This window comes from Dromaius novaehollandiae, chromosome 18, assembly GCF_036370855.1.
Source record: "Dromaius novaehollandiae isolate bDroNov1 chromosome 18, bDroNov1.hap1, whole genome shotgun sequence".
Lineage (NCBI taxonomy): Eukaryota > Metazoa > Chordata > Aves > Casuariiformes > Dromaiidae > Dromaius > Dromaius novaehollandiae.
The window spans coordinates 6,297,769-6,312,278 of NC_088115.1; the positions used below are offsets into that span (position 1 = coordinate 6,297,769).

Sequence of the window (14,510 nt, forward strand, 5' to 3'; positions counted from 1 at the left end):
ATCATTACCAAGTCCCTTCTATCTCCTTTTCTAGTGTATTCCTGATTTTGATTCATCGCAATACTTTGCTTCCTTCCTTGGAACGATTCTGAGTTTTCACCACAATCATGGGCAGGACCATGTCAAAGGTTTTCTGAAAGTCAAAAACTGACTTTGTAAATTGATGCTGTCTTATCCACTGCTTTATAGGTACCTTCTGACTGCTCTGAAAAATTAGGAGATTACAGCTTGTATCTATTTTGCCCATTAATCATTTTAGCAATCTGTGTTAGAAAACAAAGGTCTTCTGTCTTCATTTATAATTTAGGATTAGGCAATGCCTCTCCATGAAAGAGAAAGACTATGATAGTCAAGGGACTTACGGCCTCAGATTGCTCCTACACTGTTTGAATCCTTGGTGTGGGGTCTTTTGACAGGTCCTCTTCTGTGCCTGAACCTCAGCAGGGACAAGGTGGCCATTGTGGGAGTGATGGAAAAAGCCTGCCTTGCAGGCTGTCTTGCAGCAGGAACCAGGCCTGTTCTGCATACCTCCTCCAAGCATCTTACCTCAGGTCTGGAGCTCATGTGCCTAGACAGTGCACTTTGGGCAGCTCACCCTCCCTCACTAGTCCTAAGGCATCCCCACTATTGGCCTTTAACAGCCACAGAGAGACTTATTCCGAAGAGGATCATGGAGTGCAGTGTGTCCCTTGCACTCCACTTCTCTTCCATTGAACTCAAGAGAATGGTATGGTAAACTGCAGGCAGATAAGGACACAGACAAGAACCATCCCAGCAGGAGCAAAAGGGGACCCAGGAAGCAGAGCTTATCCTTGCAGGAAGAAATAGGATTAGATTGAAAAGGTCTGGAGACCATTCCCTGGGGTGCCAGGTGACATATGCATTGTCATGGCATCCTCCCTGCTGATGTGGGATGACAGACCCATCCATCACACCTGCAGATAGTCCTGAAGGGGCAGAGAGCAGATTCAGAGGGCATCAAGAAAACTGCACATGAGCCACTGTATAGCAGGAGACTCCTAAGGCAGGTCCAGATAGTCCACTGTGGAGGAGTCATTAGGAAGCTGTAAGCTGCAAGGGCAGCAGGGACATCTCAGTGGGACTTTGACTGGCACAGACAGTATATAGAGAGAATTTGCAACATAGCACAAGAAAGCACAGTTTTAGGCTGTGCATATACAGGATTCCTCTCTTGTCCTTGGGCTGGCATGGTGTGATTCTGCTAGCTTGTGGCATTTGCTTCTGGAGACAGCAGACTACCAAACAGTGATTGCTTATGAGGCTTATGAGAAGTAGGCCATTAGATAGGACATTTCAAACACAAGTGGGCAAGGCACTAAGCAATATCATTAAGGAGCAAGCCTCCTGGCCACTCTGCTGGATGCTGTAGTAGGGCTCGGCTTTCTGATTCAGATCTATGCTTGGAGACATATTTATTTCAATAACCTCTTTCCTATCAGACATTAAGAAATATCCATCTCACCAGCTGTAGAATGAGCAGGAAACCACACATTCAGGCCGTGACTGATAGAGCTCGGGGCAGCCTCATTGCATGGATTGCATGAGGGCCAGGGACCCCAGCACTTCCCAGCTGTCAGTGGGCTGCCTGCTGGGTAGGTCTTTGGGCTGCCAAGGGAAAATGGGACCATAGCATGCCTGACTCCGAATGGACAGGTGGTGTGGATCCTGGAGCTGTGTCCCAGGCAGTATGTAGCAGCTCTGGAAGCTGTCGCAGGGTTGCTGGGCAGAGCACTTGAGTGTCCTAAGCCACTGCTGAAATCAGAGCTTCTGGACCTACCGAGTTTATAAGCTCTCCAGCAACACAGATCTGGGAGTTTGGAAGCCCTGAAGTCTCTGTCACCAAGCCAGAATACATATATATATATATGCTCATATATATCTGCACACCTGTATACATGTATATACATACACACACATGCATGCACACGTACACAGGCACACACCACACACAAACATATATACATATCTGGGAAGCCCTGGGGTTTTATATATATATATATATATTTATTTATATATATGTATAAAATAGAAAAAAACAGGACTTCCTAGAAACCACAGAATCAAAAAAAGCCATCTCTGAGCAGGTTTTCAGGTAGGTGTTTATGATCTAGCAGGAGTCTAAGTTTCCCAGGTGAGACCTGTGGGTCAGTGAAGTTGATACCCACCCTTGACTTAGTTTGACTTGTAATTCTTATGTTATTAGGGAAAAGGTGACATTGGTTCATTGCAATACAGCTTCCACTTATCAGAAGCGAACCAGCCATAGGCTTGGGGATGGAGACTCTCAAAGAATCCGCATCTCTCTTTACATAGCATGTTTGCAAAAGGTTTGCCGTCTCTGAGAGAAAGTTTGGTAGGTGGAGAAGCACCCTCCATGGCAGCTGTGTCTAGCTGGTGGCTGTGCCCACCCTCCTTGGGATGACTGTACTCTGTAGCATAGGAAAGAGTGACTCTAAGTCAAGATTTAACCCTGCCTGTAACAGAACAAGAGGACATGTTCTGAGTGCATACAGCATGTCCTACCTGTGTTACACACCCTGTGAGCATCTCAAGAGGGTAATCATATGGATGCAACCACATGTTGATAAAGGTGTGCACCATGCAGGGGAGCTTTGAGTATGCCTACACCGGAGGAAGGTGCAGCTGAAACAGGTGAGCACCTCTGTACTCGCTTTCAGCTGCCTAGCACAAGATGTAGGATCCCCAGCAGATTTGTGCAGCCCAAGCTGCAGCCTGCTCTGTGCTCTCAGCACCCAAACAAGCCAGACTAGGGGCACAGAGGCTGGAGTCACATCTCTGTTTGACAAGTAGCCGAGTCCTCTGACTACTTGAAGTAAAGGGGATACATTACACCACTCATGTGGAAGGACTTGTGCCCAGCTGCCCCCTAGCCTGAGACACATGCCCTAATTACAGCCCTTCCTTTGGCTTAGGGTTGTAGAGTCTCTGAAACTGCACTAACCACCTTGTCTTGGGAGCCGTGTCATGCAGCATATCGCTGCAAGTCCCAGGGGCCTGCCTCGTACCACACTGCAAAGAGTTAAGCTCTTGCTCTGTTGATATTTCCAAGCGGCTCCAAAAGTCGGCCGAGACAGGGAGCGCCCTGATTGGCTGCGTACCGGTCGGTAGTAATTAGTATCAGATATCAAACTTCTGTCTTTGCTAAGACCCTTTCCGATAGTCACTGCTCCCTGCTAGACTATGACATCAGCCAGGACACCCAGCTGCTGATAGTAAACTCCGCGCGGGAGGAGGCTCCTGTTAGCTAAAAGTTAATTAGTTCAACACAGCACAGGGGGAGCAGTTGGTTTCTGTGGCGGGTCAGTGCTGGATGGGACCAAATCTTTCAAAGCCACTTGCTGCTTTTTGCCAGCCAGCTGTAAAAGCACCCAGAGACTCCCACAGAGTTGGATGAATCCTGAGCACTAGCCGTGGTCAGCTTTTCTCTTGGAGGAAGTTAATGGTTTAAGTGAGGGGCGTCTGGAACTGGTCCCCGAGTCACCATGACACTCCTGGGGTCTGAGCATTCCTTGCTGATTCGGAGCAAGTTCAGATCAGGTAGGGGAAACCTTGAGATTTTTCTTAAAACTTCTCTCTCCGGCAAGCCTTAGCCACAGACTGTTTTGCATTAAATGTTTGGAAGCAGCATGCGAGTAAAATATTCAGGGGGTCGTAGAGCTGTCACAGCTTTGGTCTTATAGAGGCTGTTCTGCAAGTGAAGAAATGAATCTTCCTTCCTCTCTGTTGCTTTTTTTCTGGTTTTTCATTGTCTTCAGTTTATGTCTGTGGTTTATTTTGGTAAAACTGCAATTCCTGGGTCTCCTGCCCTGGCCCTATTGTAAAGGATTTGGGCAAGAATCCAAAAGGGCATCTTTGAAAAACAACATACCTAATTCCGTCCATATATTCCAGGTGCTCTTGTGGGTCTATCTGTGATAATCACAGTGAAGACGGGCCTGACATTCACTCTGACATACAGGCAGCTGACTTTGTTCCATTAAGTTGTGACTAATTGGAGAAAAATGAATTTGAAGAAATGCGTCATTTTTAGAAGTAAAAATAACAAATGGAACATGAAAAGTATTTAAAGTGACATCATCAGAGAAATAAAACCAGAGCCACACAATTGATTGCCAGTCTCGGAGGGTTTGCAAGTAAAACATGTCTCAGTCTCGTAAGTTAAGGGGAAGCACCGGTAAGGGGCTTCTCAGAGGACATTCAGCGTGAGTGAAGGTGAGTGAAGGTGAACTATGGGACGGTCACTTCTAAATCAGACCCTCTGCTGGATATTCATGCCTTTATTCACAGACTATATTTATAGTAAGTATGCTGTGTTTGTGAGTGGGTGTTTTTACTTTTAACTTTTTTAATGAATATAACATTCTGTAATACTAACAGTAATGACAAAAAAATGTTCTTGAGGAGCTTTTGCTGACCTTCACAGAGGTGAAGTTCTCCCTGTGAATATTATCTGTCCGGATGTTCAGACAAACCAGCTGCATGTGTCATATGGGACGCTGTAAAACCTGATGGGGTAGTCACGCTGGAACACGCACCCATTCTGGCATGTCACCCACTCCGTGTGTGTTTTTGCCTCCTTGTGCATTGTAGATAATGAGATTAGAGATTTACGATACTGATGGTAGACATGAGTGGTGTTATCAGGATCTCTTAGATAGCTGGGTGGTCAACTTAAACTTTGTTTTCTTAGCAAATACAAAGTTGGCAGTTGGTTGAAAGCCCAAGAGTGTGTGTGCAAACACGAGTGGTCCTAGTCTGGCTGAATTATACAAAACTTGGGTCCAGAGCTTTGGTGTGGTTTCCATATCGCTCTGATCTTACATTTCATTAGATTAAGTCATTCCTTAGATTTTGTCGGTATATTATCGTACATTGCTGTTCATTTGAAGAAAATCTCAGTCTGTAACAATTCCTCCAGCAACTACAAAGCAACACTGCCACCTTTCTGAAGAGAGGAAGATGGGCTGTGTTATATGTCCCTGCATTTTTTTCAAATGAACCAGTATTGTTTTTAAGACTCATTTCTGGTTTATTTGTAAGCTGGCTTTATTATGGAACCAACAGCGGGATCTCTAAACATGTTTTTCAAATGATCCTTTGCAAAAAGTAAACTTTGTGGGTCTTTTCATCCATAAATTCTTGTGCCTTTCAGCATTTCTAGGGCAGTCAATTTGTGGGGCATTCTTTGGTTCATGACTTATTCCCACAGCTGCAATCCTTCGCTATTGGCTGGTGAAAGACAGGATTTCCATTTGACAAGATTTCTCTGCCTATTTATTATGTTCAAGTCAGGCCTGCCAAAATCCCAAATGCGTAGCTGTGTCTTGCTCTACCCATGACTGCAACCGTAATGTGGGTAATGAGGGACACGGCCACAGCACAATCCTGGTCATTCCAGTCTTTGAGGTAGTGGAGGAAAGCAGCATACAAATAAATGAATAATGCTGCCTTCAGTTTGTTCTGGATTTTAGCAACATGGACAATAAAGAAGACAAGCTAGTATAAATGGCTGAAGTGGTCAAATCTCATATGAAAAGTCTCTAAAGGACAGCTACTACTCTGCTTTCCCTTCTACACGTGCAGACCTCAGTAGCTGTAAAGCCCCAGCAATGATGGCAGGAAGTGCAGTGCTCTGATTTACTGTCCTCCTCCGTTCACTTGGCAGAGGGATAAATGGCTCATAGAACCCTTGCCCTGAATCTCTCACTCCCCCTGCATTGCTCAAATGCTGTAACACACTACCGAACAAGAGCAGTTTACACAGAGCATTGCGTGGCTTGCACTGAGCATGCAAAGGACAAGCCAGTAGGGATCATGCCATGAAATGCAAAGTCCTGGAGAACTGTGCTTCATGATGCGCCGTTGCTTTGGAAATGATCCTGCACAGGCAGGTGTGAGACTTTGATTGCTCCCCCAGGTTGGGGAAGGATTAGCTGTACTCTGTGACTTATGGTGAGTTTGAATCCCTTTTGAAGGATTCCAGGTCAATGTCACTAAGGGCTGAGGCAGATCTTAGTAAATAAACTTCTGCTGCCTCTCCATGGTCTGCATACACTTAGCAGTGGAAATAGCTATTCAAGTGTTAATAGATGCTAGAAATACATTACATGTTTGAGGTTTCCCCATCCCGGAACCCCTTTAACCTCTGTGGCAGACAGGAGCCAGAAAGTGTGGCAAGAAGACAGCAGTTAGAAGATGCTGGCATGTAAGTGTCTCTCCTAGAGTGGTTCAAGGGTCAGCTTCCTAGCCCCTTGCTTCCATTTGGTAGCATTAGTAGCAAAGGAAAGAAAGAGTTTGCACAGGTAAGGCTGATCTGGTGGAATTAGTGACTTTTTCACACAGTGCCCAATAATCCTTCCTTGAGTCCCACAGTATTTTCTCCTGCTCTTCTCTTTCTAGTGGCCTGCAGCGAAGGACCCAGCATAGCTGTGCAGTGTGTAGAGACAGCAGCTACCCCAGTGCAGGGCACCAGGAGCCACTCCAGAGGAGTTAGATCAACACCAACATGTTGCAGGCCTTCAGGTTTCCCCTCCCCTTCCTTGAGGATTTGTGTGTGTGTTTATTGTGTCTATTTTGCCAAAGATAAATACACTGATCTGAGGTCATCCTGACAAATTTTTGCAGGAATGATGATTCTTCAAGCCTGCCATGCTATCCCATGTGCTCCAACTATCAATGGGATTGCACTAAATCAAATAGGACACCTAAGGGCTGTTCCAGAAACATATTTAACTCTTCCCAGAAATGATTATTTATGTGAAGTGATCTCCTGCTTTGAATACAAACCAACTACACTCAAGCAGCAGAGAAGCGTTGTCATCAGACAGAGGAAACAAAGCTGGCAAATGCAGACTTAACCTTAACTCTGACCTTTTCTGCCCAGACAATATGGAGAGACAGTTTACAAGACCTACATCTGTACTGCATCAGTGGTAGTTCAGAAGTGAGAAGTGAAAATTTAACACTCTAAATATGGCTCTGCAGGGTTTGGCAAGGGGTAATATCCAGGCCTAATGGTGGACACATGCATGTGAACTTGCAGAGAAGACTTGTCTGGCCCTATGGAGGAAAGGATTCAAGCCTATGCATAGGGCTTGAATGAAGCTGGCTGAGTTGGGAGAGAAATTCATTCTGCCTGCCTCTGGTGGAAAGGTGCCACCCCTGAAGGAGAGAGCGTTTTGGACCAAAGTCAGCAAGTCATTAAAAGCCAAAGAGAGCAGGTCTTGGTGAAGTGTTAGACCGGACATGCAGGCATATTGCTGGAACCTTTTTTTTCATTTTCCTGGTGTCTAAAGAAAATGTGTGTACATTTTTTTTTCCTTTCAGACTGTGAATTCATACAGTTTGCAATCAGTGTGTGCATTTCCAGCTATGGCCTGTACTTCATTGATGACATTGTTTCCTGGTTTTCATTAAGTTTTTTCAAAACACTGACTTGATGGACATCAGTTTGTGTTTGGCTTTATTTTTCCAGCATCATGAACCTAGGTGTTTTAGCTGACAGATACGTGTTTCTCTGTTAGCGGGTAAGCATTAAAGCACAGAGTGAAAAATATCTCACTGTGCATAAGGAAAAGGACATTTAGCATGCTCACAGTCCAGTGTTAAAGGGATTACTCCAAAGAAGGTTGCCGACGGCATGTTCTCAGGAATATGGAGACTTTGGGGTTGCAGGTTAAGACAGACAGAGCCTTCAGAGGGATTTCACCAGCTGGTTGCTCTTTAGAGATTTGTGCTCATTCAGTGGTCTGGGCTCCTTGCCAGCCAGTGTGGTCCTATGAACTTTCTGAGAGGCCTGCAGGCCCAGACATGGGTTTAGAGACCTCACTCTCACCAGTGTAGATGAGTTTTTCAGAGCTGTGATGTTTGGCCTCCTGGGTAGCACACAGACTCATAGCACATCTGTTTGGGAGAAGGTAAAACTCTTTTTCCCCTGAAGTGCGGAGCGTCACGTGTAGAGGTAAAGCTGGTGTGGTTCAGCCAATGCTCCAAGGCAGCACTCTGCCAGGAGAGGACTGACCACAGTTTTGTGCGACTGTCCAGGCTGTGTGGCTGCTGCCCCACATTTGCACCACAGCTGTGACTTGCTGAGTCCCATCTCTGCTTGCATGGGTCCCACACAGGCCAAGTGTCAGAGGATGTCATCAGCCTGGAGATGTGATGCTACAGAGAAATCACTCAGTGACGCCTGGCTATTGGCCGAGCAGATGGGCCTGTAGCTGTGGAGGGGATCAGGGCAGAGCATGGCCAAGGTGCTTCCAGCTCCAGAAAAGCAGGCTCCAAGCTGCTCAGCTGAATTCGCACTTTACGTTGCTGGTTGTGACATCAAAGAGATTGGCTAGCCAGTTACTTAGCTCAGGGGTTCCTGTGACCACATTCATCCAAGCCCACATGTCAGGGAGCTTGATGCCAGCCTGTTGCTTGGTCAGGAGGGAGCGCTGACTGATCAGAGCTGCCCTGTTCGTTTGAAAGTCCTGCTGCTGATGCAGCTGTGAGAAGCAGCTGCAGTCCTGAGAAGGCCACAAGCAACATCACTGCGCCCTGCAGCTGAGCCAGCCCTGCTCCTGCCTTGCCTGGACCCTGGGGCTGCCAGGGGGTCTCAAGTGCATCCGGCCCCGGGCAGCTTCTCTCCTGCTAGCATGCCCACCCCGGAAAGCCTGAGACACCATCTGTAAAAAGAGTCTCAAAGCAGGTAGCACTGCTGTCTTTCAAGGGAGTCTGTATTCAAAACGGGGCTATTTTCTGCCAGGCAGTGTTCAAACAGGGGCGAGTCATCACATTGCTCTGAAATACTCCAAGACCAAAGACAAACACGCGTTTCATGTTTGCTCAGCTGTTGTTTGACATGCAACAAAGCTGATCTGGCTGCTGAAAACAGGAGTCCCTCCTCCCCATCACCCCATTCCCAACTTGCTGCCATCTCCCCAGCCCAGGGGCTCTGCTGAACTTGCAGAGCAGTTCCTATCCTGCTCACTATTTAGTTGCACTTATGCTCTTAATATCCCAGCTCTGGAGTCACTGAGGGGCAGGAATGAACTCTTGGGGTGGTAGGCAGAAGGAATTGTGATTTGATGCTGCTTTTTTCATTTGCAGTACCAGCTTCAGTTGTTGGTCAAACCACTGATTCACATCATGGTCACACAGTAGGGTCAAACTGGCATAACCTGATGCTTCTGCTAGTTCCCCTCCCTGCTCAGCCCAGGAGCAATGGAATGAGGCAGGGAGCAATATAAAGAGGCAGTGAACAGCAGGCAAGTGCCTGACTGACACTTCTGGTAGCAGCAGTGACTTATTTCAGACAAAGATGAGTGCATTGGTTGTGCATGCAGTTCCAAACCAGAGCAAAGATGTTGGTGCAGCCTGGAAAGGAAGGAAACCATTATTTACCGAGATCTTGGCTGGATTTACATAAGGGAGCTGGGCAAGGCTGAAACAGTGGAGACTCTGGCTTAGTGGGTTCCATTCTCATCTGGCAGGTACAGAAGACAGTCTGTGAGAGGTAGGGACTGAAGCTGGGAAGGAAGTCAAGAAGAAACAGTGGACCTGCTGCTCTACCTGGGCAGTTCTTCCCAGCTGTGAGGCTAAACTGAGTGCTGAAGAAGCTTGGCATGGCCTCAAAGTTTCCAGAGAACCTGATTTGGCTGTTACAGAAGTGTTGGTGGGAAGGGACTTCTGGAGTGATCTGATCCAGTCTCCTTGGAGGAGGACTCTTGCCAACACCAGATCAGGTCAGTTGGGCTTTGTCTGCCTGAGTCCTGAGACCAGTAAGAATGGCACTTTTCCCACCTCTCTGGGCAATGTGTCCCACTGCTGTACCATCTCCTGTGTTGTTAAAGCCAGTTCCCAAAGGAGAGGAGGGTGCTATGAGACCAGAGAGTGCTTCAGTGATGTCCCAGAGTGGGGGATGCACTGATGCAGGCTATAAAGGTCCCGATCCTGATTGGCTGCTGAGCACAGGACTCAAAGTGCCCACCTCTGAGTGAGTTGTGGGCACAATTCATCTCCCTGTAAAGCAGACATGTAAAATGAGTCAGATGAACAGCATCCTAAAAGCACTCACTTCTCCTTATAATGGGGGGAGGGGCTAGGTCGGAAAGAGACGTTAACCCCAACAGCTATGCAGTCAGATGAATCCCTCACCAAGGCATATGCAGGGCCCAGTCAGCTAAGAGCAGCAAGGCTCAAGGGTCTGCTGGCTCAGGTCCCAGAGATGAGCTACCACCTCAGACTGAAGTAGAAGGCCAGGTCTCCCTGCTCCTGGAGTAGGGGAATAACTTGAACATGTCTTTTCCAGTGCATCAAAAAGCTAGGCAAGGGCCAAGCTGTTCTTTTAGTTTCCTACTGCTCTGAGGTCAAATCCTAGGGAGAAGAATGACTCATGACTGCGAGTCATGAGCAGTGCTGAGAGCATGGGCCACCAAAGCCAGCTATGACTGAAGCCAGGAGGACTTCTCTGCATAGCAGACAGTCCCTCTGCAGAGTTTGTTTCTAGAAGCTGTGTCACTAAATGGGGTTTCAGGCTAGCACAGAAGAGGATACCTCTAATAGAAAAAGATCGTAAGCAGAGTCAACTGGAACAACCCTGACACGCCTTGCAACATCTAGGAAGTGATTTCTCATGGGGAGGAGAGATATAGGACTGAGTAGAGTCTCTGAGAGCATGACTGTCGCTCGGCTGTGGGCAGCAGAGCCAGCACAACTTCAGTACCAAAGGGTGACCCATTTGCATGACTGCTCTCTTGAGGTGTTTCTCTCTGGGGTGTTTCTGGCAGAAGGTTTGGACTAGATGATCTCCAGAGGTCCCTTCCAGCCTCAACCATTCTGTGATTCTGTGATTCTGGCCAGCCAAGCTGGTGCAGACAGTAGCAGGGATGCTGTGGGCTGTGGGACCAAGATTGTCTCACCATCAGTACTCCATCGGCACTCTTTGTAACGTAAATGTTCCTCTGAAGTTTTAGTAAAGGAGTTTCCTGGAAAATTAAGAATATTTAGGGGGGGGAAAAAATCATTCCTTTACGGGAGGGTAATGATATCCTCAAAGTGAGTCACAGACAGTATTCAGAGCTCAGGCCTCCAGACACGTAGCATGGGAGAGAGGAGAAGAATGCAGGTGGGGTCAGGCAGAGCTTCAACAGATTTCAAGTCCTCTTCATGAAACAGCTAAATGGTAGTTGTTTGGATAGTGCCAGGGGCTCTTCCAGGCCTGTTTTTAAGGATTGCTGGTTGTGAGGGAAAGATGCAAGCTTTGAGCAGTATCTGCCAAGCTGTGAGCTACAGAACTGGCTTGAAGGCTGCTGACAGTAATGATTGCTTTACTTCCTGCAGGGATGATTTCTGTTATTAGCTTCTCTGATACTGTCCATGGCTATACTTCTTCAGATGGTTTACGACAGGATTTGGTAGTTCATAGAGTTGATATTTGAGAACTGAAGGGCACATCCTGCTGCATGATTTGATGCAGATCTGGCTGAATGATCAGTGACTGAAATCACTGCTCCCATCAAGTTTGGATCACTGCTGGAATGGCCAGCATCTGTGCGTGGCTGTCCTGACATTTTCCATCAGGTTGCCCTGAACAGACAAGGCTAGATGGACTTTTCTTCCTTACTCTGGCAAAATCTCCTGTGCCTTAAGAATGGGACGGGAAATTTATAAGCTCAGCACTGCCAATGATAAATGACATGTCTGGGGAAGTTGCATGGCCTGGACAGAGCAGTCAAGCCATAGCCACTCACCCATAGAAGAGCCCGTCCCTTACCTGCAACAAGATTGTCACTGCTGGGTCAGAGACTTTATGCCTGTGAACATAAAAAACAATTTGGAGACATTTTCTCACCACATAAAATTATAATTGAATAAAATCTGGAAGAGGCCCCTTCTCTGATGGATTTAGCAGCAGTGCTTAGCACAGGAGATGAAGCATGGGCCAACTGCAAGCGGGTAGGCCCCTCTGGATTGTGCACAGTTTGCTAGAAAGCAGTAGGAGCTGGGACATCTGGGTTCCTGAGTGCTGCTCCTGGCTCTAGGCAGGCAGAGAGGTCTGGCCGTGGAATGTACATGTTTTCAGTGCTCTTCATATCAAACCAGTAGCTGAATCTTACAGCCACCACACTGCCATTCTGAATCACCTTCCTAGCTGTGCTTCAAGGAAATGGATAACATCTTCTTTTCCACTAAATGGGCCTACCTGATAGCTGGCTGCAGCCTGAGGCTGGTAAAAAATGACTTGTCTACCAGGAAGGGCTGTGAAATAGGCAGGAGAAGCATCAAGGAGCAGAGGAAGTGGGATTTGAATGTACGATCATCTGACTGCTAGCATCCCATTTGCGCACATGGATGTGGTGCACCACTTGGCCTGGCTGTACAGAAGTCTGAGAGTGCAATGATACAAAGAATTTGGCATGCCTGGGATGTAATGTCCTCACCTGGGATATTTTACAGCTAATAGGACAGATTGCTGTGTCCTTTGCATAGTGTTCTATGTGACCCTAGAATCTTTGCTACCTCTGTCTCTTGTTCGATGACGTTGTCTGCAAACTGCCTCACTTTATAGCAGATGCCGTAATGCCTGGGACACTGGACCAGGACCTGGGATAGTTGATACCACTGTTGGGTGAGCTACAGGACTTCTTGCATTCTTGGAGAATCTCTAGTTCCTTTTGCCCACCTGTTCAATGAAGATAAATCTCCTCCTCAGAAGAAGTGCAAAGCCATACATTGTTCTTCAGATGCTGTGACTGATGACTGAGAAGAGCCTACACAGAGAACCTGGGGTCTACCTCACCCTGCATAAGATATCTAAAATGAGCTGGTTGCTGTAAACTCCCTCTGTAGTCAAGAAGGAAAACCGGGCATTGCTAAAGCACGGATTTTCTCATTTGGATTTCCGGTCCCCTAATGGGGGAAGATTCCTGGGAAAGGGGTGCAGATAACTGGATCTGATGTAGATACCTACAGCACAGGAGTCTAAATCTGTGTCCGCGGGCAGAACCAGCACTGACTAGCAGTGGTGACATAGGGCAACAAAGGAGTACAGACTTCCCTGGAGGCAAAGTTTGCTAATGACTTCTAGCCATAAGCTTCACTCTGGCATACCTGAGGAACAGCATGCATGCAGAATTCACCAGGTACTAAAGGCTACATTTTCTCTTGCAGCAAGAATCTTCTTTGGTGTGCTAAGAAGAGCTAGAATTTGGCAGGAGATCATTGTCCCATGTGAGGCTTTCACCAAATATTTGCTTTGACTGTGAAACATGGTAGCTGTTGGCAGAGATCAGCAAATTACTCACAAGGACAAAAGAACTGCCCTTTATTGTCTTCCCCCACAATACCAGCTCACTCAAAGCAGCTGGGGGTTCTCTCCAGGGCTGTGCTGGTAGGCAGGAGAGGTATGTGCAGTTATAGTGTGACCACTGAAAGATACGTATCCTTGTGGCAAGGTCTACTGAGTTTCAAGTGGGAAAATGCAGAAGTAAGTTTTATGTTTTACCTTGTGGGAGAAGAGATTCACACACACACACCTACACACACACAAAAGATGAATATGCAAAGAAAAGGTGTAGAATATGCAGAATATGCTACTACCTCAAAGTACAGGCAGTGTTATCAGAGCACTGCAGAGATCTAGCTTTTGCAGTCCTGGGCCACACATGGCTGTATCATTGCACAAGGCAAGCTGCAGCTTACAGTGGGCTGTCTTTCAATGCTGTAGATAATGAGAGGCACTTCAGTGAGCCCCTTCTTTGTCGGTTGCCTAGCAGATGCTCTGTAGATGAGGCTATGCCACTAAGCTATTTGGTAACTCTGATCAACAGTTCATTCTCACCTGTCAGAGCTTTGTTTCCAAAAGGAAGTTATACTGAAGATTCCTATGTCCTTGGAGCAATTGGTTCACAAAGGGATGGCGCTAATCTCTCCTTACCACACTATCTACCTCTCTCCAATACAGGAAGCATGTTTGCACCTAAAGAGGAGCCTTGCAGCACTGGAAATGTCTTCATTTCCATGTCCTCGGGAGGGTGAGGGAGCTGGAAAGCTCTACTTACCCCACAGTGCTGGTGCAGGGGGATGAATGCACTCAGCAAGGTAACATCACAGACCTCCCACTTTCAGAGGTATTACAGGATGGCCTTAGACTTTTAGAACGTCTTCATCCTACTCTGAGTTCCTCCACACAGCATCCCACAGCACTGCATCCCTCAAGAGAAGAGTACAAGCACTGGCCTTGTGTAGTAGAGCCAGTGGAATGGCACAGGCACTTGCATAAAAGCTCCTAGTAGCAAGGGCTCAGCAAAAGGGCAGTCATCAAACCTTAGCTGTCCAAAAGCCATGGAGAAGTGGCTTCTTCTATGACTCAATAATATGCAGTCTCTACAGGCTTAAAAACCTCTTGGAAGGCATAATCTCCTGTTGGCTTACAGGCTCACATCATGTCCCTGTGGGTGACAGCTTTAGTGCAATATAAGTGG

At 46.9% G+C, this 14,510-nt stretch overlaps 1 protein-coding gene across 16 annotated transcripts in view; it reads left to right on the top strand.

The window, feature by feature from the left end:
• Positions 1-14,510, top strand: part of MYOCD (myocardin) — a 281,336-nt gene that overhangs the window by 236,523 nt on the left and 30,303 nt on the right. For 2 of the 16 annotated variants that reach the window (XM_064522502.1, XM_064522500.1), the window contains exon 1: positions 3,955-4,254. The exons of 6 other annotated variants lie outside the window; for them this stretch is intronic. Coding sequence is in view for 4 of the 10 variants with exons in the window: in XM_064522492.1 (XP_064378562.1) it covers positions 4,272-4,341 (70 nt within the window). In the remaining 6 variants the exon portion in view is untranslated. Of the gene's footprint in view, positions 1-3,182; positions 3,580-3,952; positions 4,342-9,716; positions 9,771-11,093; positions 13,170-14,510 lie in introns of those variants that run through there. 8 more of the 16 variants (XM_064522494.1, XM_064522507.1, XM_064522503.1 and 5 more) reach the window with 8 other exon arrangements.